This window comes from Taurulus bubalis (assembly GCF_910589615.1).
Source record: "Taurulus bubalis genome assembly, chromosome: 15".
NCBI classification, from domain to species: Eukaryota; Metazoa; Chordata; class Actinopteri; order Perciformes; family Cottidae; genus Taurulus; species Taurulus bubalis.
The window spans coordinates 17474414-17499580 of NC_136603.1; the positions used below are offsets into that span (position 1 = coordinate 17474414).

Consider the following 25167-nt stretch of genomic DNA (forward strand, 5'->3'; position numbering starts at 1 on the left):
TTGAAATGGGGTTTACAGAGGGATCACCAATATTCCATTAAGATGACAACTCTGGCAACTTCATTATTCTTCAAATCAAATAAAGATGAATGTAAGATGAATGAAACCCACCTGCTTGGAGAATCCACGTCCCTCTGCCCAAGTGTGGGAGCCACTGGAGTACTCACTACAAGCACTGGATAGTGACAGTTCACTGCTACTGCCGCTGCCACTACTGCGTGGACATGTTAGACTCAGCAGGCTAGGCCACCTTCCTGCAGGAATACCATTCCTTTGGACCTCCTGGAAAATCAATAATTATCTAATGAATGAACAGAAATCAAACAAACATCTTGTAATAAATGTCATCATTGCAGGCTAACATTGACAAAGCATTGGCAATAAAATACACGCTAACAGGATACACAATTTCATTTATCATTAGTGACAAATATTTTAAAATTGACTCTGCAGTCTGAAGGATATACATTATGAGAATGCCCCATAGCATTTATATTTTAAACATAACTGCACAATAACTGATGGCAGTAGATTATAATGCTTTTATGTTGGTCAGAGTTTACTAAATTAACCAAAATCAACATTCACATAGTGTTCCTCTGACTGACGCTTTTTTAATAGCATCTTTAACTGGGTAGTCTTTTGGATGGATCTTCCAAAGCATGCTTAAAAATGGTTTTCTGCCAATGCCAGACTATTTGCCCACACCGTGTCTGTTCATCATAAGTGACAGATAAAAGGAAAGTGCTTTGTAAGCCTCTTAATTTAATAGTTTAGTGTAATGCAGGCAGAAGTATAACTCATACAGAGTTGTAGAATATTGATACCACAGAATATTGTTTCCAAAAATGTCTTCAGCTGATGCAAAATACTTGTATTAAAGAGACATGATGACAAAGGTAGCTTTGAAAGAAATGTTGAAAGTTTTGAAAGGACTTTCACTGCATATTTAATCACAAACATTTTATTTGGGAGTAGACTTCCTTGTTCTAAATCTGAAGCAGCAGTTCTCTGTAGTGATCAGGCTGCCATCTGTCTATCTAAGGTTTATTGATTGATTGGTTTATTGATTGATACTACAGTGATTTCCCCCCAGTGGTTTCCATGTAAAAGCTATAAATTAAATAAAAAAATTGAATTTTCTCTGCCTAGGTAATGACCCAAATCACTCCAGTGATGTAATGTGGATGAGTCACTAGTACTGCCAAACTAACAGAGAATCTCTATACAGCTTGTAGACACTTCTGGGTCTTTGTTTTGGTTTTCCAGCTAACAAAGACAGTATTACAGAGTCCCACAGGTCTTATTAATCCCGATGAGCTGTGTGCAGTATCAGCCGAGCACGAATGAGCAAAAAGACTAAATAAACAGTGGAGGAGGTGGGGAAAGCAACTAGTTAGCTAAAGATCCAAACATTTTTCTCATATCCTGTGATGGTATCAGTGTAACAGTGTCTTTGGTGTGAGCCTGACACTATTATAATACTTCATTAAATGAAATAGGGTTGCCAAAAATGAAATAGCCAGTGAGTTGAATATTTAGCCTTTCATTGTGAATGTTTATTTTTTTTAGAACTGCTCATAGAAACTGGTATGGACTTGGTTTCCCAATTTATAAAACATGCAGTACTTACTATGATATGGATCACATACAGAATCCACCATATATGCTTTAAATTGCATTTTCTCGTTTTTTTTTGTATTATGTCAAACTTAATTTCCTACGAAAAGCGATTTTGATTTTGATAAGTTGCAAGGCATCAAAAAGCACTGCAAAGGCAGAAAGAAGGTACAATTCTCAATTTGAAAAGACCAGTGTTTGACGTGTTCACTTTAAGGTCCACTTTTTGAGTTCTGTGTAGAAAGCCCACTATGTTCCTATAGGAACTGCTGGCACTATTCACTGGCACGCAGCAGTGAACCAGTGCCATTTCCAATCAGAGGGCCCCAAAGGTGTCAAAAGTGTTGTGAACCCATTTAAAATGGCATTGATCGTTTGCAAGGCTGCCATGGCCAGCTTCCTCTCAAAGTCATTAATGTCATCTGTTAGCAATAATTAATGTGAATAGGAAATAATTGCATAAGGGAGCCAGGGACTGCAGTGATTTGGTCTATTCATTGATATTCACCTATTATTTGATAATCCGTGCTAGCCTTTATTTCATGAGCACATTTGACCATGCTTGTGCAGATTAATCTTGGAACTAATTACAGTCAGCATGTCGAGAGCTATCTGAGATTTGAGTGATCCAGTTTAACAAACCCTCAATCAGAGTGGCCCTGTGCTTAAAGTCAAGGGCAAAATTGAGGGCTGCAGAGATGTTTCTTCCCCTTCATATATTATATATATATATATATATATATATATCAAAGCTACTTCCAAATATTTGTCATATGAATAATTAGCTAAAGGCCACAAATCTTAAATACAGTATCTCAAGGGTGGCAGAAATCATCAGCTATATATTGTGTATACAGTACGCCTAAACCAACATTTGCATTTTGCAAAGGTACTTTCAGCAAAGTAAGTAATGAGTCACACCAGATGTACTCAAATGATAAAAAAACAGCATCAAATTCAGAAGCTCTGAAAGTCCTGGAAATACAGATATCACAAGTTACCCACAAATTATTTAAAAGCTCAGGGCCAGGCTTTTTCTTCTTAAAAGTACATCTATGACGTGACTAATAGAAAAAGTAAGTGAACAAATAAATGTATGACACATCTAATGGAAGTGCTACAATTACTTGGTTTTATGTGACTGTTTGCGTTTGTTCTGTCTGGCTGTGGAAGATCCAAGACCCAGAGTCAAGTTGCATTATGGGACCCATTGACCCATTGGGACTGAAAGTCCGGACATCTCCGCCTCCCTTGTATTAATTATGATAATTATTTTTTTGCAGCTCACAATGTTATAGTGCAATAGTAAATTGCTGGCTTACTCCTTTAAGAATTACAACATAGTGTTATGGGAGGGATTGTATCCACTAATCATCACTGTGCATATTTCAAGGCCTTAGACACACCTTAGCATGAGGACAGGTCCAGAGACATGTGTACATTAATCATAGTATCCCTGCATCCAGCCTTATCAGTCAGAATAATACAGCAGCATGTCAACTGGTGGATCTACAGTTCATGAAGGGATCTTCACAGAGCATAAGCTATTATGCTGATGCTTTTATCGCAGGTCCTCACACTTCTGTTACTTCATACATTTTTATGTTAGATTTTGTAATGCAAATTGAACTGCTAACACTGGCAGATCTGGAGATTTTTCTACCAACTAAACTATCTCGGCAGTTCGCACTATCACACTATACGTGAAGAAGTGTTTTTAGACGAGCATTTGCACAGTGCTGACAGTAGTGGTCCACAATTTTGGAGTTTATGTTACAAGGAATCTTTTTATTAGCACAAGAGTAAACTGAAAAGGTTTGATTTATCAGGAAAGCATGCTGCATTTAGCCATGAACAATTCTGTCTGTGTAATCAAAGTATATTCCTTACTCATGCTAAATACAGTAACACAATTATTTTAAGTAGCTTCATTTTCTAGTTCTTAATACATACCATCAAAAGTCTACAACCAACACTGTGTTTGTCTCTCAAATTTCACAATCTCATTCAAATGTGTGCATGCATCCCTCAGAGCCGCCCAAAATAAGGTTACACTCACTCAGCTGCTCTTCAAACCACAGTGTCCTCCACTCAAGTGTTAGAAACACCATCTTCACTGCTCTCACCTCATTCAATATAACACCGTCTTCCAACTCATACACCTCCATGTCTTTAGGCCCCTTGTCATTACTACTGCTGTTCACTTTGGTGAAACAGCAGTGGAAAAGCAGACCGCTCTAGCTATAGTAGCTTTGCAATGTGAAGTGTGCCGATATTGTGTAACTTGAATGACATGATTTAAAGTCAAGTTAAACTTTTAGTTTAAAATCAGAGCTTAATGCAAGCAAAACATGTGTGCATGTGAACCTTCTATAACGAGCCCTACGAGGAAAAGAGTTGTTTTTGTTGTACAATATATCTCTGTTGTGAATCTCCCTGCTAGGCAAGAGGAATTGCAATTTCTGACACTTTAAGAAAGGGTTAATAATTGTGCCTTTTTTTATTAGAGCTCAGATAGCAACAAAATCAAGTGTCGTCTAGGGCACTTCAAATGGAAAATAAATTTGACATTATTACATTGCCTTTATCTTTTTCTGCAACCCTCCCAGGAAGTATTTCTGAGGAAAGAGGCACCTGTTGGTGTTTGAAAACCTTGCAGTCCCAGGTCTCTTGAGTGTCGTTCTGCCGCTGAATTGTAATAACATTGTGACAGATGACCCTGTCACACAGTCACGCAGATAGGACTCTTTGGCACAGAGACATAGCGAGACAATGTTGCTCTTATAAAGGTTCTAATCATTTTATCAAACATCCGTAGCCGCGGTCTAATCACAGAAATAAAGTAACACACTATCAGAGCTCGTCTCTCCAGTGGATCCTTGATTTAAGACAGAGGTAAAGTAGGATTCTGCTGGCAACTGCACGATTTCTTCGGTTGAAATAACAACTGTGACTTACAAATTTGATCAGCATACCTATAGCTTATTAAGCCAAAGTGAATGTCAAGGATGCTTGATGAGTTGGTTGAAAACTAAATCTCTGGATGGTTTTTTAACTATGCAGCGACACAAAACATATATAATAGGCATCCTCATATATAATAGTTAGAGAATAATACATCTAAATCTGCGACATTTGCTAAATTTTTGCAATAACAGGTTTGAATAGATGCACGCAGACAGAGGACAAACTACCAGAATCCTATTGACCCAGAGCAACGTGGCAACTGGCAGTCTGTAAGGTGAACTGTTGTATAGCCTAAGCTAATGTAAGCTTTTTCTTTAAGTTTCCTTTTTATCAAAATCCTATCAGTGAATTTGAGTACCCTCTGGTTAACAGTTTCATAGTGTAAATGTCTAGGGATTTTATTGTAAAAGGTAAGAATAGAAGGATTGGATCTGTTATGTGTTGCCTTTGCTGCCTCAAGGTTCAAGGTTGGTCCAAAGAGCCTCCATGATGTTGTACACTTTAAACACTATATTCACCAGCGTGCGGTGGGGACGCGTTTACTGCTCGACGGAGCGCAAAACACAACGTGATTGGTGATACCTTTATTCACAATGCAAAAGTACAGATAACTTGACCTTGCACCAAATAAAGGATGCTTTTTTTTGTCATGTAATATTCATATTCTGTGTCATTGTACTCATTTCTGACACAAAAGTTGAGAAAAATGATCGCTCTGTTAAAGAAGGAATGATTTCTCTGAATCAAAGTTGTCTTAAGTCCGTTTATTCTTGCAAGAAGGAAAAGTCTGCAGCAACTGCTCCGATCAGTTTTCACACAAGATTTCAATGGAGCAACAGTCATCACCCCACTTATAACACAATGAGGGTCCCGCCTCCTAAGTACCATAACATACAGACCTGTTTATCCATTAGTCTTTGAACACAGATAAGTTACCTAGTCACAGCCTGAGAAGTCAAATCCTGATCTGTTTATGACCCCCCCAATATAATAGGTGAACAAATGTCAACCGGCCTCTGACCCCAGTATTTTTCAACAGCCTCTGGCCATTTGGTGCATTAATCTCTGATGGTCATTTAAAGTTCAATTTAGGCTCTATTAAACCCACAACATAACACTATATTTTACCATTACAAAACTTCCCCAAATCCAATAAACAGCTACACAGAGCCACTACCGGTATCCTCTGGTAACTCTGTTAGTCTAGTTTCCCGGACGAATACTACATGGTGGATGGGCTGGTGGTAAATAGGGCATTTTTAAAGTAACCTCCAATCTGTGCACCTTATATTTGTGCTCTCTTGCCTCTAATGTCTTTGCACATCCCCTGAGAAAATGCACAGATTAGAAACAAGATAAAAGAGAGAGTAGTTCCCACTCTCTCTTTTTCTCTTTTGTGTGTTGTGTAATGCAGTGCACCACGGTCGGAGTCAGTCAACCTGACTGGGAACAGGTGTGCTCACAGTGATTAAAGGATCTAACAATAACTCAGTAATAGAAAACAAATTTTCTGTCTCGATACATCATTTTCTGTGTTATCTGGCAAATTGATACACAGCAGAGTGCTATGTCTCCGATCTCAAAACCTTCCATCACTGATGGGGACAATGAAATTACCTGTGTTTTTTTCCAGTACTGTCTGCCGCTGTAGCAGTGTAGAGCATAATGGATTCTGGCTTGTTTGCTCCCACTTTGGGGAAGTACAAAGGCCAAGATCTTTTGTAATCACGCTGCTCATCTGATCTCAGAAGCCAGGCTCATCACTCAGACAGGAAAGCAGCTCAGGGTCGTTAGAGAAAACAATGGCTCGGGCCATGTCTGGCACATTGAATGCATTCTACTTGGCAAGATGTTTATAGTCTTGAGGCAATGGGTTCAGAGCAGATCATCCACCATGTTGTTCCTACTGAACAAACTCAAGAGGAAATTAAAACTAGCTTTCCAAGAAATAACATTTAACCCACCAAAATGTCTTTTGGTGTCCTTTGGTGATAGTATCAAAAATACTTCCCCTGACCAGTGATGTACTGGGGCTGAAATTCAGCCGGGGACTTTGAGAAGAAGTGTCCTTTCATGCAAGCACTCGCTGGTTACAGCTTTTTTGTGAATGCTTAGTTGCAGAATTTGGCTCATTGTGTCAAAACTCTACACACAAGCCAAATAAGACACAACACTAGGAGATGAAAGTCTTCCTTCAATGTCAAAATGAAAGTGTGCAATTGAAACCTAACAGTCCTATTTTTTTAAAACACAATTATACACACATGGACCATTTTAATTACTCTTTAACACACTGATTACTTTATATAAAACACTGCTGCCTTTACTACTTTGTATAACTTTACAATATTCTAATAGAGGCTTCTGTGAAAGAGTATTACAGTACAGCACATCTACTCCCATACCCACAATGAACACAAAAATAAATAAATAAAATAATACAGCTTAGTTGTTGCTATCACAGGCTTTACAACAACAACAAAAACAATGAGCAATCCAGTCATCAAGTTTTTGTGGTATGAACATTAACCTTTTGTGCCTAAACCCTTCACCTGATGTACTGTTTTGTCCTTTGTCGACATACAAATGAACGCTAATGTCTGCTGAATAAGTAAACGGCCATCTGCTTGCTAAGTTGTTCACCGTTCGCATCTTTAAAAAATATTTACAGCAGCAACATAAATCAATTGTTTTGATCAATTCAACATTTTGTCTTTCATATTGTAATGAACAAATCATCATCCTACATACAAACTGACTAACCTCTGAAAACTCTCGGGGATCAGTGACTTCATGTTTTAATCATAACCACAAGCAAAATGTTGCTTAGCTGCACAGCAGGTGGTCACAGCAGGAACTCACATCTGTAACGTTTCTCAAGAAGACAACAATTAAAATACCCCAAACTTTGGATTCAAAGATTTAAATGCAAAGCTTGCTATAAAAACTTTTGTTTGTGACTTTGCTGGAAATCAATATAACAACTGTAGTTAATATTCGAGCTTTAGGCATGAGATCATTATCTTACACTACTAATGTAGCCTTCTGGATAACTGAATGCTGCATTAGTGAATCAAAGGCAGAATTTGGCACATAAAAGGGGTTTTCTCATGCTGCTGGCAATGTTGTGTTATTAACATTTTTGTATTTTTTGCTGTAAAACTTCATCTTGGCAAGTGAAACAGTGAAATTATCTCGTAGGATTTGGAATGTAGTGTCCACAGTAACAATACAGTTTATTTGCTAGTCTGAAAATGATCTAATAACTATTTTACCGAGTGTTTAATGAGAGGAATGAGCTTGTTTAATCAGAGGAATCTCAGATAAAATATTTTGATTGAGTGGACAATCACACTGCAGGTCAAAAACGATCTCCTTTGATAAATAAAGGCCTACACAAATATCTAAAAAAGTACATAGCAACTAATTAATGCCCCATTAAGTAAAAAATTTTCAGAAATTATTTACAAAGTACCTTTACCAGAAAGCCCTGGTTTAACCAAGAAAATCACACAAAATACCGGATGCCAGTGCTACGCTTCTGCAACAACGTTATTGGCTGAAACAGCCCACCGACACAGTGCAGTGTGACGGCGATACGCTAGCCAGTGGGGCACGATGGAGAATCATGAACAGAGTACTGAGTACGCAATCAAAGTACAAAGAAACTCGGATTACAAGACACGTAAATGGAAAGTGACTTCATTCTCTGCTCAGGACACCATTACTCTTCTATATCTTGACATATCAAATAGTTTGCTGCTATATTAATGCCCTGAACATTGTATTGAGAACCTTTAAATCACGCTCATAGGAAAATACTCCTTTCCACAGAAGCAGCTTAGCGGCTCTGCTGTGATACATACGGTTCCTATACTAAGACATAATCCATCTTTTAGCCGCGTCTGCAAGTTTGACCTTTCCAGAAAAGGTTATACATGAAGGACAGCATTTCCTGCTCTGCTAGGCTCCCAGCATACTTAATGACCTGGTTTGGGAATTCCTCGACTTTCCTTGACAACTTCTTGACTTGGAAAGTTTATCCATTATTTTTTTAATTACCAATTCTGTCTGTGATATCAAACTGGTCCCCTGAATACAGATAGCTTGTGTTTGTCAGTGTAGAGGAATCCTGCTGACAACCCAAAGAGACCTTTAGAAACAAAGTAACTACTTGCATAATGATTATGATTCTCTGCAGAGACAGACGGGTTGTTTTATCCGAATTTAAGTTTTGAAAGAGAGTCAATACAAATATAATATGTGAAAATCCAAAATTGTATTGGCCAGATACACTACATTTTGCATTTAAGCAATAAGTATGTCTTATCTAATTTCACTTCACAACAAACTGTAAAATATACCCTTGGTTAAATTAGTGACAGGAGACACTCTGTATGCTATGTCAACTGACATCCTTTGTGGCAGCCCTCCACTTCCTGGCTCACTTTTCCATTAGGTAAGGTACACATTTCAGTGCATTACTCTGTGTAGGTTTAAGTATGAGCAGTGGATAAGAATTGCACTGCAACAGTATTTGCAGAGCTGGAGTTATTCAACGCCACAGTACACACTTCAAGTGTACTTGTAATTGACTTCAACAAGCGTATGTATTCCTGCTGGTACAATGACAGTGAGAGATCCTCATTGCGGTCCGATAACCCAACGTCTCTGTCAATCACAGCTTACACTTCTTTGAAAATTAGGGGCTAACCAGCTGGGCTCGACCATCCAAGTCAGGGGTTTTCTTCCAATATTCAGCTCAGAATGCAAAAAATATCATCTGTCCTTCAAAAGTATCATCCCTCATTAATTATTCATAGAAGAGCTGACCAGTTAACTTTAGATTCATGCAGCAAGTTTCACAACAGGACATATCATGTCTGCACATATCTGGATCTACAGATCAAGTGTGTGTATATATATAAAACACCAAAACATGGTGAGAGCCATGAGAGCAAGGGTGTAGATAGACTGTGTATGGGGGTAACAACCTAAATCTAACCTTAAATCTACATTTACTTAGGGGGATCATATTTTCAAATCCCGAAACTGCAACCTTTATGTGTCCAGCACATGCCCGCACACATGTATGTGCACATGAACGCACCGTAGGCGTGCTATTGATAAGAGCAGCTTCAAAGCTCCACAGTGCAGTTAGTGGTGAAGCTCTACAACTAAACATGATGGCTAACAATACTACAAGAAGGCCCAGGTTTAAACCAATTATCCCTACTGCTCGATGGTTGAGAGCATTCCAATTAGAGAAACATGAGCAACTCTGCAGCTCACTTTCCGGCTACTGCTGGATAAGAGGTCTAGCTCACTATTAGGCTAAATTCTGACATGATTAGCATAAAAGAAGAGAGAGGTAGGGGATTTAAATGCCTACAGTGCACTGGGGCATACTACTCTGACACAACAACACTATTTAAGAAAGGAAGGCCCAAATAAATCCTTTACCAATTCTAAACCCAACAGTAAATCTGTACATCGTAACAATTTAAATTGAATTGCACCCTGAGTAGACCTCTCTCTTCGTGGTCCTTTAGAAAGTTGGTAACCTTTAGAAGTAGAGCACTGCTCATGTAAAATTAAAAAAGCCTTGAAGCGGGGTTGCTCCGTCAGTGCCTGTTTGTATCCATTGTGCCATATGTTCCTACCTGGGAGACAGGAGTCGTAGACATTTTGACACGTTGTTGAAACAGCACACTCAGTATGCGGTTTTGCTGCTCCAAGTCAAACACACGGGTCCGCAGCTTCACACACTCCTCTTTCAAGTCCTAGAAACCCCCCAGAGAGAAGAAGAATGGACAGATAACTGCAGATGACAGGGATATTTCAGAGAACTACACGTGTACCAGATGCTAATTCAACAGGAACAGGACTCAAAGCACGGCAGTGCCCTACAACATCTACAAACTATATTTAAAAAACAATATGGATCACAGGCATTTTGCAGGTGAATCCTCATATTACAAGAGTGCTTTGAAATATTTTGAAGATATGCTAAATGAAGATCAATATGTGGTCTGGCACACTAATTAATTTAGTTACTATAAACAAAGTACTCCATATTACTAAAGGGTAGAAGTAAATACATACATGTAATCATATACATATAGAATTGGCCCCAATGTCCCCGATCAAGCTATTTGAGTCAGTATCAGCCCATTATCTGATACTGGCATTCTGCATCCCGAGTATTTTTACTCGGGATTTTACTTTATTTTCATTTGTTTTTCAAGTCTGACTTGTGTCTGGTAACCACATACATTCTATGTTGCACTTTACATAACAGCAAATTGTACATTGCAACATGTCTTTGCAACGTAAAAAAGAACCCAAAAGGATTTTATATTTTACTGTTGAAGATCATGCGGTGTGACATGTGCTGCTAATCTTTCTCCATGTAAGGGACAGTTACACACAATGATGAGTTACTCATCAATGATGAGTTACTCATCATTGTGACAGTTACGATATCGCTGATGGATTCTAACAGCTAACTGGATTAACGACGCGTCAATGTTGCAGAGACAAAGACAAACCTTCTGTGTGAGGAGGGCCTGGACCACCTGGTTAGCCACCTTGAATAGAGTTGTAAAAAGACAGTTAGAATATGTAGAAAATAGTAGATTTCAGAACTTTCTGTGGAGCTTCAAAATGTTGAAAGACTTTAAATAAAAATGACCCAATGCACACACTATCAGAGAGAATCTAGAGGCATTGACAGCGTGTTGCATCACAAAGTCCGATTAAGAGAAATCACACAGCAGCTGTCTGCAGTTAGTCTACGTAACTTCATTCTCAGCACATAAATAATAAAAAAAGTAAAAAACTATGAAACAATAGAGAAGTTATTTATGTATTTGCATCTGCTGGCCTGAATGCAACTGGTATCAGACTGACCAAACTTTTATATTCCTAATTTTTTATACAAAGTAAAATCTTTTGTTTTGTTTTTATTGTTGAAGTCTTCTTTCCTGCTTATAATGTCTGAAGCGGAAGCATACACTATACCTTGACACTGGAATAATAACTATATTTCCACTTTTGAGTTCCGCAAAAGGATTTCCCTCTGCCTCTTTCATCTATCAATCAAAACAACTCGCCTCGGCTCATTCACATCACGACAGGAAGCCTTCTGAATGCTTCCCCAAAAAAGATTAATGTGCATAATAAGACTGAAAAGCAGGAGAAGAGAAATTCATCCCACAGCTGAAACTCTGAAATTTGTGTCCTCAATCAGAGTATGTTAAATTCTCATGGGCAGCAATCTCCATGGTTACAAGCCCATTAGTGAAGCCCGCAAAAAAAAATAAAGTGGATCAGTCTTCCTGACTGGAGAGAGACGAGGGAGAAGAAGGGGAAAGAGATGGAGAGACAATCAAAGTGTTGTCAGGGAGAAAAGAAGTGCAGGCAGGCAGAGCTGAGACTAGGCCTCCTGAGCGGTGAGCTTACTCCTCCAGCTCTTATTCTGATATCGGTGACCTCGCTCCTCCAGCTCTTATTCTGATATCGGTGACCTCGCTCCTCCAGCTCTTATTCTGATATCGGTGACCTCGCTCCTCCAGCTCTTATTCTGATATCGGTGACCTCGCTCCTTCAGCTCTTATTCTGATATCGGTGACCTCGCTCCTCCAGCTCTTATTCTGATATCGGTGACCTCGCTCCTCCAGCTCTTATTCTGATATCGGTGACCTCGCTCCTCCAGCTCTTATTCTGATATCGGTGACCTCGCTCCTCCAGCTCTTATTCTGATATCGCCCATGGCTCTGTTGTCTGTCCACTTCAATTAGAGACCTTCCCTTCTCTTGGATCTCCTCTTCACTAACACAGTAATAGTCTGAGTGTGTCTCCAGCTAGAAGCTGATAGTCATCTCAAGGTCTAACCAACAGATAACTTTGTCTGGCCTGAAGTTAAAACTTGGAGAAATATTGTTCAGCATTTTGGGATTTTGTTTACTAATTTCTACTGATTAGGAGAATACTGTCTTAATTAGTGAACTTTAGAGGTGCTGGTAGGCAGATGTTGCAACCTTTTGGACAAAGCCATGCTAGCTGTTTCCCCTTGCCGCCAGTCTTCATGCTAAACTAATCTAAACCTGGCTACAGCCTAATACCAACTATACAGACATACCGTAAGTAACAAATAATCATATCACTAATAATTTTCCTATCTCTTCAAATTCAGTGAACCTAGTGCAAGGCTGCTTTCTAGAACTCATGTACACAGTGCGGATGCTGTTAGCATTATGCTGACATTGTGGAAAGATTACACCACTTATATTTTGCAGCAACGTTTGCTATTGCAAACCCTCACGGACATGATATACTGTACATCCGTCATTTCCAATACAAGTTAAGCTAAATGTTAATACTGTTTTAAAATGTACGGTGGGACATGTGGAGAGTAGCAATAACATCTGTGAAGATGGAAACTAAACATTACAAGACACAGGGCATGTTTGTGCTGTGAGAACAGTGACACTCACCTCATCCAGACAGCGTTCATACTGCTTCCTCTGATTGTCGTTTTCCATTGACAGAGCAGAGTTTTCAGCCTGCACAAAACACAGACAGATCCACTGCATGAATTACATGAAATATAATTCAGAAATATCCAGACATGGTTTCTCGTCTCAGCTGAGAATCAAATGCACGTGATAGATAATACGATCATTCCTGCAAAAAAAAACAAGCAACTTTATAACTTTGAGCTTTTGATGATATTTTCTTCTCTCAGACAAACAAAGAAGCCGGCCGATAGATAGTGAGGAGGCTCTCTCCCTGCAGCGCTGGAGCGTCTGCTGGTTCACTGGAAGAAAGATGCTTCTAAATGAATGACGCTTTCAATTTCAGGCATCCAAACTGCATATGGCAGAACTTCACAGTGTCTGCAAGGCTCACTTGAGGTATATAATTCAATTACTGACTGAGTTTTTGCACAGCGGGTAACAAAAAACATTCTCGGAACTCAGGAGGTGACTTTCCACTGAAATGATTAATCCAGTAAATCTTAAAGGCTAGGTTGAGATGCCTGGTTTTCACTTAAGTGCTGCGGGCAGCTCTCCTCCCAACAGGTTTACAAAACATCACGGAAATGACTGATGATGACAGATGTGAGCAGCACTCAAAAAAGTGGCTACCTCACAGCTAAGCATTGTCTTCAAACCCAAGGAAATAGCCAGAGATAATCACCGCCGTATTTTAACCTGGTTCTCGATGGTCCGCACCAGACGTCTCACTTGTATTCTGAGGGAGCGATCTTTGAACAATGTTTAAAAGGCCACATATCAGCCTGAAGCCTTACAGCTGGTCTGTGTAAAGGTCAGAGAAGTCCAAGTTATGAGTTTGAACTTTAAGCGTTTGAGCCTTATATAGTATGTGTTGCGTGAGCTCACACCAGCTATTGATGTAGCAGTACATCTTTACAAATGAGCATGATTGATAACCATGTTACACAGTAGATTGCAGGTTAAGAAAAACTTTTTTTTTCAACACATATTGTATTTAAAATCTTAATTTAGAGAAATTAAAGAACTGTTTTTGCCTCTGCATAAAGTACAAAAATGATATCCAGAATGTAAACATAAATCACTTGAAAAGATATAAATGTTTAGCAGTTGGCTTACCACCATGCTCCCTCATCCTTGTTTTTGCACAGTTATTATGGTTGATCTGCAGCGAGCATCGCATCAATCAGTGTTTTAGGCTGAAGTAAAATTCCATTGAATATTAGTTTTTGGTTGAGGGGCTGAGAGAAGTCAGTGACTTCACCTTAGTGAAAAAGCACGGCAAGCTCAGTTTGTTTCGATCATTTATCTCTTCACTCTTATTTGTGGTTCTTAGAGCATTTTTGTTTAGTTTTTCATGGTAGATTATATGGAAGGTACCCAAGTGTGCCATAATGTCTGGAAAGTAGTTTCCAACTAAATGGAAAACCATGTAATGTTTCTCCAGTTCGGCGTTAAAGTTTAATTATAAAATAAAGTCAGCCAGCATGAAGATGCAACGGCATGGAAACCACGAAATACACTCAGAGTGATCCATTAGGGTCAACAATGCAGACATGAAAATGTATGTCTACCCCGGTATTTACTTTCACACAATTATTGTGACGTTATCAGGATGTGGATGCAACTTTAATGTCTTTGCAGTCGATGCACATATGATGCGGTTTGCTTATGCTGCTTGCAATCATTCAATATAATAATGAAAATCTGCCAATGTGTTTGGTCAGTTTAAATATAATCTCTCTATCTTTTACTTTAATTAAAGGCTTTTGGCAAAGCCAATACAAGTTTTAGCTTGACATATTATTCATTGTTTGTTTTTCAGAAAAAGTCAGGCTACTCAAATGCCATTAGTTTGCATGTGAGCTGTACTCAGTTGCACTGTACATACTATACAATTTGTAGGTCTATATTTTTTTGCAACACATTCTCACTCCCAACTTTCACATTTATTTAATAAAAGAGTGCCATGGTTACAGCAAAGGTTCCAGGTATGTGGTGGAAGGGTAATTATTAAATTATATCGGTAAACAAATGTATGTTGCTTGCCTCAAAAGATTAACTTTGGTCATTTTAACCTAGACCCAATTTTCCCATGTTTTTGTTTCTATGTAATGGGGACAACAATTTTTTCATATTGGTTTATATTGAGGGATAACGCTGGAATAGGCAACGGCAAAATGAGCTGCAAGGGCCAGCGAGCTGGGTAAATGTAACGATACGTCCAGTAATAGCTCTTTGGTTTTGCCACTGATGGTTATTATAAGTCTGACAACAAAATGGAAAGAACCCTACAGAGAATAAAAACATTTTGACTTATCTTTCGCTCATCCAGTCTTTTTGTTTTAGAAGTCATCTAAATATTCTGCCATGACATGGAAAGTATTTTAGATAACAAAGCAAAGCTTTCTGTACTGTAACGCGACAAACTGGGCCTGGCCGCACTCACGTTTCCGCCGCTGCCTCCCGGCAACACGTCTCCTCACAAGATTTGAGAACAAGAATTCTCCTTGAGCAAGACTCTTTCCATAATGTTGTAAGGCCCTTATAACAACAATTAGAGCCTGCCATGGCAAAAATAAGCACAATTAGTGAATGTAAATTACAGTGCCAGCTTAGCTCAATAGGATTACATTGCAGGCTCTGAGCAGCTACTGTCTACAGCGCTCATGCTCAGCACTAGACCAATATCAGAAATTATTTTCCCTATGCATCAGTTAGACACAAAAACATGGGAAAATAGGGTAAAAAAAAAACTAAGTAACCTATTAAGGTCGGAAACAATCGTCATTACTGATGATGATTGTCATTACTTTAAAAAAAAAATAATATTAACAAACAGGACCATCACAAAATAACATCCAGTAAAACAAAACACTCAATGCAGAATTAGAAAAGTATATTCTGTTTTGGGGTGGATTTTAATTTGAGGCTTGGCTTTGTAGTAATAAAAGTGTGATCAATAATAGCGGTGAGACCTACAGAATGGTATATCCTATTACCTTTAGCAGGCAAGGTGTGACAGAGAGGCACACTGTACTTTCACTGGAACACTGGCTGCAAATGTTAACTACCCTGTCAGCCTTTTAATTATCACCTCCTGGTTTGAATACCTCCTTTGTATCCTACTGTTCCCCGTCTTGCCCCTTGCTCCACTCTGCAGCATAATGGGGTCTCATTTTCTATGATCTCATAGATGGATGGAGCCATGATGAAACACTGATTGTTTCTCACCTACATGTCTCACTGGTATTTGAACGGGTAAACAAAGCGACACAGCCTCGGCTGCTATGAATGACATGTGACGGTGATTAATGATCATTCCCTTCTAACAAGTCCACGCTCTTCATTTGATAATTGACACACTTTCATGCTACAGAGTTCTTGAGGAATTCAGTATGCATTTACCTGAGGCAGCTTCTGAATTATTTGTATGCATTTTAGATTCCACTAATGATTTAATGTACTCTAGCTCTCAGGTTTCACCACATAACCCAGTCTGGCGCAACAAAAATGGCAATTCAAAGCTATCGTACAGGGGCATGCTGAAAGGTTTTGATTAAGGTCAGTAAGAAAAAATATGATTTTACTGAACGGGCCAAACCATTTTAATTGAGGGCCAGATTGGGTTCACAGGACACCATTTGCCAACCTGTGCTAAAGTGAAAAATCAATCTGCATAAACAGCCACTCAAAGTGTTAACTAACACCATGTCACTTCTTTAACAAAGAAGACTACTCTGTAGTCCTTCCTTTTTTTATATAGGAAGACAATGTAATCTTGTAGTTATCAAACAGACAATAATGTCCAGTCCTTGGAAAAACAGCCTTGTGTGCTGTCCTTGAGCTGCCAAATTATTCCAAATCTCTAATGAAATAAATCTGATAAATAAAAAAAAAAGGGTACTGTCAATATATTGATCAATGTGACATTTCAGGGATGGGGAAAAGGAGGCGTGGGGTAATGGGGAACCGTCGGGGGAAGGGGAAGAAGTGGACCATGCAATCCACTTTACCTCCAGGGCTCGGAGTCGCTCTAGCAGGGGATTGCTGTCCTTTGAATTTTCGTCTGACCCTCCGCCGGCCTCCGGCGAGGCAGGCATGTCTGTGGCTGTGGCTGTGGGGCCCTCCAGACTGTCCTGCTGCTTCCACATCTCCTCCAGGAGTTTGTCCTAAAACGTAGCGAGAGTGGATCAAAGACGCATGCCTTCAAGTCACAAAGAAATGAAAAATAAATTCTTCATCATTGTGGGCTCTAGTTCTATTCGCAATAAGTCTTGGTAAACAACACCCTGAATGCTGCCACTAACTGCATTTATACAACTTCCACTTCACTTCAAAGTTCATAAACCCAGTATACTTCCATTAGGAGCGTTGCAATGGGCCCCTGTTATGTAACTGTCAGTGCAGTCTCAATGGGAAACAACATTTACTTTGAAGCTTCAGCAGAATTGTAGTCTTTTTGAGCTTTGGTTCACTGATCTGTATGGTTGACTGATTAAATCCCAAAAACTACCCAAGTGCACCTTCTGTTTTGGTTCATGAATGAACCAACAGAGCAAAGTGCAAAAGGGAGAAAATGAATATGAATTGGAGGTTGTGTAGATTTATAAATAGACGGCAGTCACATCACTGGTCTCATCGCTCAACAACAAGAATCAGCATCTCCATGAAATCATGCTGTTGCACTTATCTGGAGGATGCAGAGCAGCGTAATCTGAACATGCAGCATCACAAACCCACAGCCAGAAGCACATGGGATTTCAAGGTTAATTAGTTCAATTACATTATTAACAATAGATTGTTTGGTGAAACTGTTTAAATGATTGCATCAATCCAATGCTATTCTATTCAGTATTCTACTGTATTTCATGAAATGGTCACATCATATTTTAAGATGTTTTTGAAATGTGATTCAAGAAAAAAGAATGAAACTGTGATTTATCATTCATTTTAACAATTGAAAAGGAGGCTGAGGTATAAACAAGCCATGGTAATCTGTCGTCGCCACAGAACACAACCAAATACTGAGTTGTGGAGGACCAGTGTTTATTATTAAGCTCTGGTAAAGTTTAGGCAAGTAAAACAGGATGTTGTTAGGAGCAGAACTGAACCTGCTATCTCTAGAGTCACATGTTGTTTTTAACACTACTCACACAGCAACAAGAGGTCACTTGTAAGGACAACATCTATATCTGTAGTTTTTGAACAAATGCCCATAATTAATGTTTTTCTGGTTAGAACAGTCTCACAAGTTCAGACAAGCTGTGTGTACACTTCCTGCCAAGTGTGAAGTGGCAGAGAGGTGTCTGAGGAAGAGAGTGCAACATGTACCAAGACAAAGAGACACACACAGTTTTCCTGAGCAGTTGGTGGACCAGGATGAAGGCTCAACCCAGTTCATGTTGGACTTTCCTTCAACAGATGGGCAGAAAAAGGACTCCAGCTTGTGCTAAGCTGTGACAGCTCGATTCATGAGAGGAGTTATTGTAACAGTTTTTAACAGAGCAAACGCTGGTAGTGGTATTATGGTATTATATAAGTGGGAGGGGTTCCAATATGATTTTCACATGTCCTGGCCATTCTGCATTTGTCGGAAAGTGATTCAGTTGAAGCAAGTGTCCCTATAGTAGATATTGACTTAGATTTTTTGTATTTTGACTCTGGCTTTTCAGTGCTAACACCAGAAAATGTAAACGGCTTTAAATCCATTTTGTTGCATACATTATAATCTTGACAGAGCACATTAAAAACGTGACTTGAAACATGAAACCATCATCGGAAAAAGATCAATAGTATGCTTAAAGGCAAATCATTTAGGGTTTTCTAAAGCGTTATATCTGCAATCTGGAAGATGAAAAGTGGAGAAAAAAATTAATTGCGCCGATATTTTACAGTTCTGTAATAGTGCACGGAAAAAGATCCAACTACTGTTTCTTGTACCTTGTATGCTTTCATGAGGTCCAGTGGGTCCACCTTGGGCCCTTCCAGTGAGTCCTGGTTCTGGAGTAGCGTCCGCACCGTCTCCTCCATGCTGCGTTCAAGAAGAAAACAGGCAAAGAGGTTGGAGTAAGTTCCATAGCGTTAGAGAATCAAATGTTGGGGTTCACATTTTAAAACAATTTTAAAAGGCTTAACCAATAATCGTTGACCATATACTGCATATTGACATTCATATTATATGCATTTTGAGTGTTTCTAAGATTATCACAGCTAAAGATATATCAATATTTAAATATATCAATATTTTGATTTTGGGGATACACAGCCTTCATGCAATAGCTCATGATAAAGCGCACACTGGATAGTGAAATGAACAATGTCTGCAGAAGAATGTAATTTTTACAGCGTGTGAGTACAGTAATGACGTTGCTAATTGGATACAAAGGTATAGAAATGAAGGAGTGTGAAGCTGATACACCACTTGATGGAAGTTATCATATTCAGGGGACATTTCTCTTTTTGAAGAACACATTTCACCATTTGCAATGACTGCATAGGTCACACTGTTAAAGCTGCAATTGAATTCATGTCATGCTGTGTTGTACTATTTATACTTTCACAAGCAGACAAACAAGAAAGAATAAAGTTCAGCTGCTTATTTTTTTAATTGGTTCCCTGAAACCAACATGTTTCTGCATTGGCCTTCAGAGGGATCACATAACACATAAAACACGGCAGCTTTCACAGGGAAGAACTGATATATTGGCCACTTTGGGGGAGCAGAAATAAAACGTGGACACTTCAATGACACATCATCACCTTTTAATGTTGATATAGGAAACGTGTTATCATACAGTTTCTAGCTCCAGCAGATACGGGGCAACATTGCCATTCATTTGGAGTCTTGTCTTCATTCGCTTGATAAACATGAGCCCAATATTCACACTCCTTTTAGCTTTTGGTCTCTTTCTCTTGAGGTAAATGTGTTATCTTTTCTTGCTAAATGCTTTACTGTGGTCACTAGCTAGTCACTAACTTTGTCTGTGTGACAGTGTGGAGTCAAAAGATGAAATCTACAGCATCTACTCCACTGATAAGAGAGTATGAGTTAACACATCTTCATGTCTATGTATAAATAAATATGATGCTACATCTAATAGGTAACATTATACAGATATTTTTCGGCATCTCTTTGTTATGTTTTACAGCATCTGAGCCTCAACATCACAAAATTAAACTTTTATCAATTTAACACTGAGCCGGTCCTCACGCTCGCTCCTCATGAAGTGGCACAAATCCACCTGACTGCATTTAACATTCATGTTATTCTCAGCAATATTTCATTCAATGCCTTAACTTTTTCCCCTCTCCGTAGTCATTCACCCCATGCTGCTCTCCAACTGACTCTCACCAGTGCGGGTCAGTCAAAATGAGGCTAACCACACGGGTCCTCAGCTTCCTCGGCTCTGGCTTAGACATTACTTTGTGTTTGTGATTGGGCACTGAAGGGAAAGTGGGTCTCCTGGTCTCCCTGTGGACCATGTGGGGAATAATGTGCAGCCGAGTGCTCTCAGAAAGGGGAAAAACAAGGTGGGTCTATCCTAACAAGGCCTCGTACTCTCCTCGCCATCCCAGACTCACGACTGCCGTCTAGCAGGAGAGATGTCTGCGGTCTGATTGTCCCCGTGTGTTCACCCTCATTTCAGAAGGGTTGCTGAATGAATGCTGAATTGTTCCTTTGCTCTAACTTACATTGTGGCTCTGGCCACACTGTAAAAACTCACAAGCGATGGATCACAACTGCTTTCACAAGCTGAGCTGGATTCCCTGTGACTAACCTTTACTTTTCTTTTGAGACAACAAACGCCGTCTACGCACCAGAGCGTGACAACGGCAACACTGCGCTCTGAAACCCATTATTTCCAGCGGCTTTTTGCTACGTTGAGCAGACTGCGATGCGTGCTGAATCCAGCGCCGAGCGCTGTGTCTGAAACAATGCAGGGTATGCACAAACAATTGCATCTTTAATGAAGCATTTTTGAATGTGGTGTTTGAATGCCTGTTAACTCTCAGAGCCCATTGGCCATCGGTCTGAAAACGTGGGGCTATAATTCTGGGGTTCCAGTGTAGCCAGCGGACATCCGGGTAAAGACTTCCTTTTCCGTGCACTGCTTGTTGTTGACAGTCAGATTAGTCATTTACAGTCTGAATCCGGATTGTTTTACAAACAAAGTGTATCTTGTAGATTATTGTACAACACGAGAAGGCAGTTTTGCAAAGGACATGGACATCGAAAACTAACATTCTCGTTATTCCCGTATGAAGCAAGCCTTTATTTTGACAACTATACAGTTCCTACTACTTAGTTTTGCTTCTGTTATCACTGAATAATCTGTAAATCATAAAAGATTAGCATCATTTTGGTTCATACCATTCCATCTTTTCCTTTAAAAAGATCTACCTATCTATCATGTATTATGAAGCATACGCAGGAAACACCTGCATATGTACTATATACATATGGAGACACACATGTGCACCCATGCCTGTGTTTACAGGATGTATATGACATAGATATTTGTCTCAAATGGAAATGACCACTTCCTTCGTACCAGAGGGGTTTCAGCTGCTCTGTGACTTTTTGCCACAGACTTTAATGAAAACCGAAAACTTTATTTGCATATATTTCAATATCCTTACAGACAAGAATTCCATATTTAGTCCTCGTCAACAGAAGGATAATTTATTTTTAATAATCCAGTTTCCACTGAATCCCACTGCATATATTTAATACCATAAAAGTGTAGATGTTTGTTTTGACAGTTCTCATGAAATCCATCTGTAAATAAATACTGCATATTGAAAATATATCTATTTATTACATAACAATTCCTGTTTCTAAAGTTAAGGGGAAATTTCTCTATATTTATTTATAAGATTTGAGTGATGAAGTTGTTCTGTAAATAAAATATTAGACATAAAGGATCCTCCAGAGCTGCACCAGAACTACTTAAGGGTCCTAAGGGGCCAATGTTGATAGAAATATCACCGCAAATGTCATCAGAGCACTGACTTAAAAAGGCTGCTTTTGGATGAGACACAGCATGTTACAAGAATTAGTTTTCAAAGTTTTAATTCTGTCTCAGCAACACACTTTACTGATATCTAATGTTCACAAACACCCGTGCCAACACACTTTCGTGATGTTTAATATGGCTGTTAGCTGTGTAACTATCTACTTTTAGAAAAGAAAATGTAAATGAATTATGCAAAAAAGACCTAATTCTCTTTCATCCATCAACTTTTCCAAACAAGGTGGAGGGATCGGGAGAAGCAATACACCATGACCACGCCCACGTAGGAGACAGGAAGTGTATACCATTTAAAATAATAGAAGACAGAGAACAGGACAGCAAGAACAATCTTGTTCTCACCTTAAGAAAAAAAGAGGCCCACTGTTCATCCAGCTATCCTCTCAAGCTATATAACAGTTTCCTTGCTGAACCAATTTATTCTTTAATGTGCCAGCAGCATCATCAAACTCAATCAGGTTCACTTTGTCCCGTAACTTTCCTTGAGGAACTTCAACTTTGCTTCATCCATCTAAAAAAGACAGCTATTTAAGTGAAACAGCTTCAAGTTTAAGTTTAAAGTAAAGACTGGATTAGATGTGAAGTTTAGGGGGGAACAGAATTGAAAGTAAAAACCAAACTTACTGATTTAAATAGGTTTAAACTGGATCTTTTGCAATGTTAAGCTACTGTCAAAGTTTGGTGCAACATACTTTGTGTAGTTTATTTAAGTTATACCATAATTAAATCAAAGACACACAAACAAAAAAATAGACCAGAACAAACAAATACTAAGATAAACCAACAAAGCAAACAGTTATGGATGTCACACACAAAGAAAAACATTACTGTGTAAAATACAACTATATATATAAATAAATAAATAAAGGGGATCGTTTTTTTCACTATAGGTTGTGCTCTACAGCTGTCTGAAACATCCCTTTGTGATAACTAGCAAGGAGAGAAAAACAAACCTAATTTCGCTAAATAGCAAGCAGTGGTTCAGATCTGCATGGCAGAGGTGAATTAACTTCCAGTCACAAATCATCGGGCCTCATCTCACGCCTCACTGAGCATATGCAGATGGGATCGAACTTGGATCATGAGGCGTCATCAGCAGCCTAACAGTTGGCTGGACATGAAGCTCGGTTATTATTTATCTTAATGGCATGCTGGGAGGGGAGATCAATACATGGGGACACACTGGTAGCCTCTCCCTGCAGTAGGTTGACACTTATATCAGGTTTTAGTGTCGGCTACTCAATAAAACTGAGCATATTTCTTCTTTCAAAGACAATTTCTCTGCACGAAGTGGGCTCTCAAGTTAATGAAAATGTTGGAAGTCACCACTGAAGCCCAGCAGTTCATCACATTTGGTGTTGGGCCTTTGATGGATGTGTGCTATGCATTTTGTTTGTTGCTCACTTTGACGGTTTGTCATTGAGTTGTGGCCCCTGGCTTTTAATCTACCGAGATAGAAGCTACTGTGATACACGGGAAACGTTTTGATATATTGTTCCTCACAGAAAAACCACTCACGTCTTCCTAACTGGCAAGCTGTAGTGTCTCGCACAGGTGATGGCGTGAGTGTATTGAGGGCAACAAAGTCTCTTAATTTTCATTAAATAAGCAATGAATTCTGAAAACATTTTATTTGGACCTTTTACAATCTTGAAATTGCCTCCGACACATTATTACCACATCGTTGTCATGAAGGCCTACTGAAGAAATGTCTGTAAATAAAAAAAACACTATATTTAGAAGACTAACTGGGCAAGAAAAGATTGTCTGGATAGCGACTGATCGTAAAAGAAGTACACTAATTTTCAGATAGGCGACTTGGTGAATGATCTGTTGGCTGTAGTCCAAACTCTCCAAGATTATTACATTACATTTAATTTAGCTGACGCTTTTATCCAACGTGATTTATAATAAGTGCAAGATGTAGACTACCAGTTTGAACAGCCAGCTAGTTTAAAGTTACGATCTCAAAGAGCTCCATTTCCTTCTCTTTGAAGGCACACATGGCGTTAATTGCAGGTGAGTTCACAAATCTCACTTCTCAGGGTCCGTCAGTTGGCCGTCAGTTGGCATTTGACACCTGGGCCACGCCTCCATCCCTTTCTTTCTGTCAATGCGCTCCACCTTGGCAAAACAGGGTTGATGGTAACTCGATTACTCTGTTGTTCATTGCTGTCGGTCGCTCTGCTTTCGTGACTGTTTGCCTTCTTCTTAATGTCAACATTTTCAATTACCAAAAAGGGCAATCACTTGTATGGAAACGTTACTGAATCATTGTTATTTAATGCAAACCCTCGCCCTAACTTTTGACAACTAGTCACATACAGGAAATTTAGAGTAAACAATTGACCAAATCACGCTAACATGGGTAAAACATGCAAACTCCACACAGAGGTGGAGCCCTGTGTACAAACCCAGAACTCTCTGCTGTGAGGAGACTTATTTTGGACAGGTTTTTTATTTTTTCATTCCATATTTTATTTTTCCTTGTCAAAACCCTGCGCCTACGTTACCCAAAATTTATCAAACTGTTTACAACTCCCTATGGAGCCCCAAGAAGCTTTAGATAACTTTCACATAGTTCTCCCCAACACCTCAGACTTTGATGTGTAAAATCAATTTGAGTTCCCCGTCAAGGTCTCAAATGTTGTCATCAGTATTTGCCTAAATATCCGGCTCTGGTAGAGAACGCCGCTGTGTTTCAGTGGTTGTTGGTGCGGGGAAGGTGCTACCTGGAGAAGTGCTGCTGCAGTGACACCATCTGCCGCCCACCCTGCTGAGACTCAGCCCTCTCCCTTCTCTCCACGCCCAGATGTTGTTTGTTCTCCAGCTGGGGATTATTATTATGGATCAGTCTTGGTGGCGTAGCTGCAGGGTAGAGAAGTAAACACAGTGAATTTGTTGTTAATCTGCATATCATAATCCCACTGAAGATTTCACAGATATATATATATAAATAAAAAACAGTTTGGAAAAGCGCAGGACCGGTGCAGAGTCTCTCCTCACCTCTCCTCTCTCCACCGTAC

The 25167-nt window shown here is 39.2% G+C and overlaps 1 protein-coding gene across 1 annotated transcript in view; it reads right to left on the bottom strand.

Moving 5' to 3' along the window:
• Positions 1-24902, bottom strand: part of LOC306747834 (nck-associated protein 5-like) — a gene marked incomplete at both ends in the record, with an annotated part of 36149 nt that extends 11247 nt beyond the window's left edge. The window contains 7 exons of the mRNA XM_079230934.1: positions 112-282; positions 10251-10370; positions 11139-11177; positions 13086-13154; positions 17123-17278; positions 19050-19140; positions 24874-24902. Of these exons, the coding sequence (XP_079087060.1) occupies positions 112-282; positions 10251-10370; positions 11139-11177; positions 13086-13154; positions 17123-17278; positions 19050-19140; positions 24874-24902 (675 nt within the window). The remainder of the gene's footprint in view (positions 1-111; positions 283-10250; positions 10371-11138; positions 11178-13085; positions 13155-17122; positions 17279-19049; positions 19141-24873) is intronic.
• Between the last annotated feature and the right edge of the window lie 265 nt (positions 24903-25167).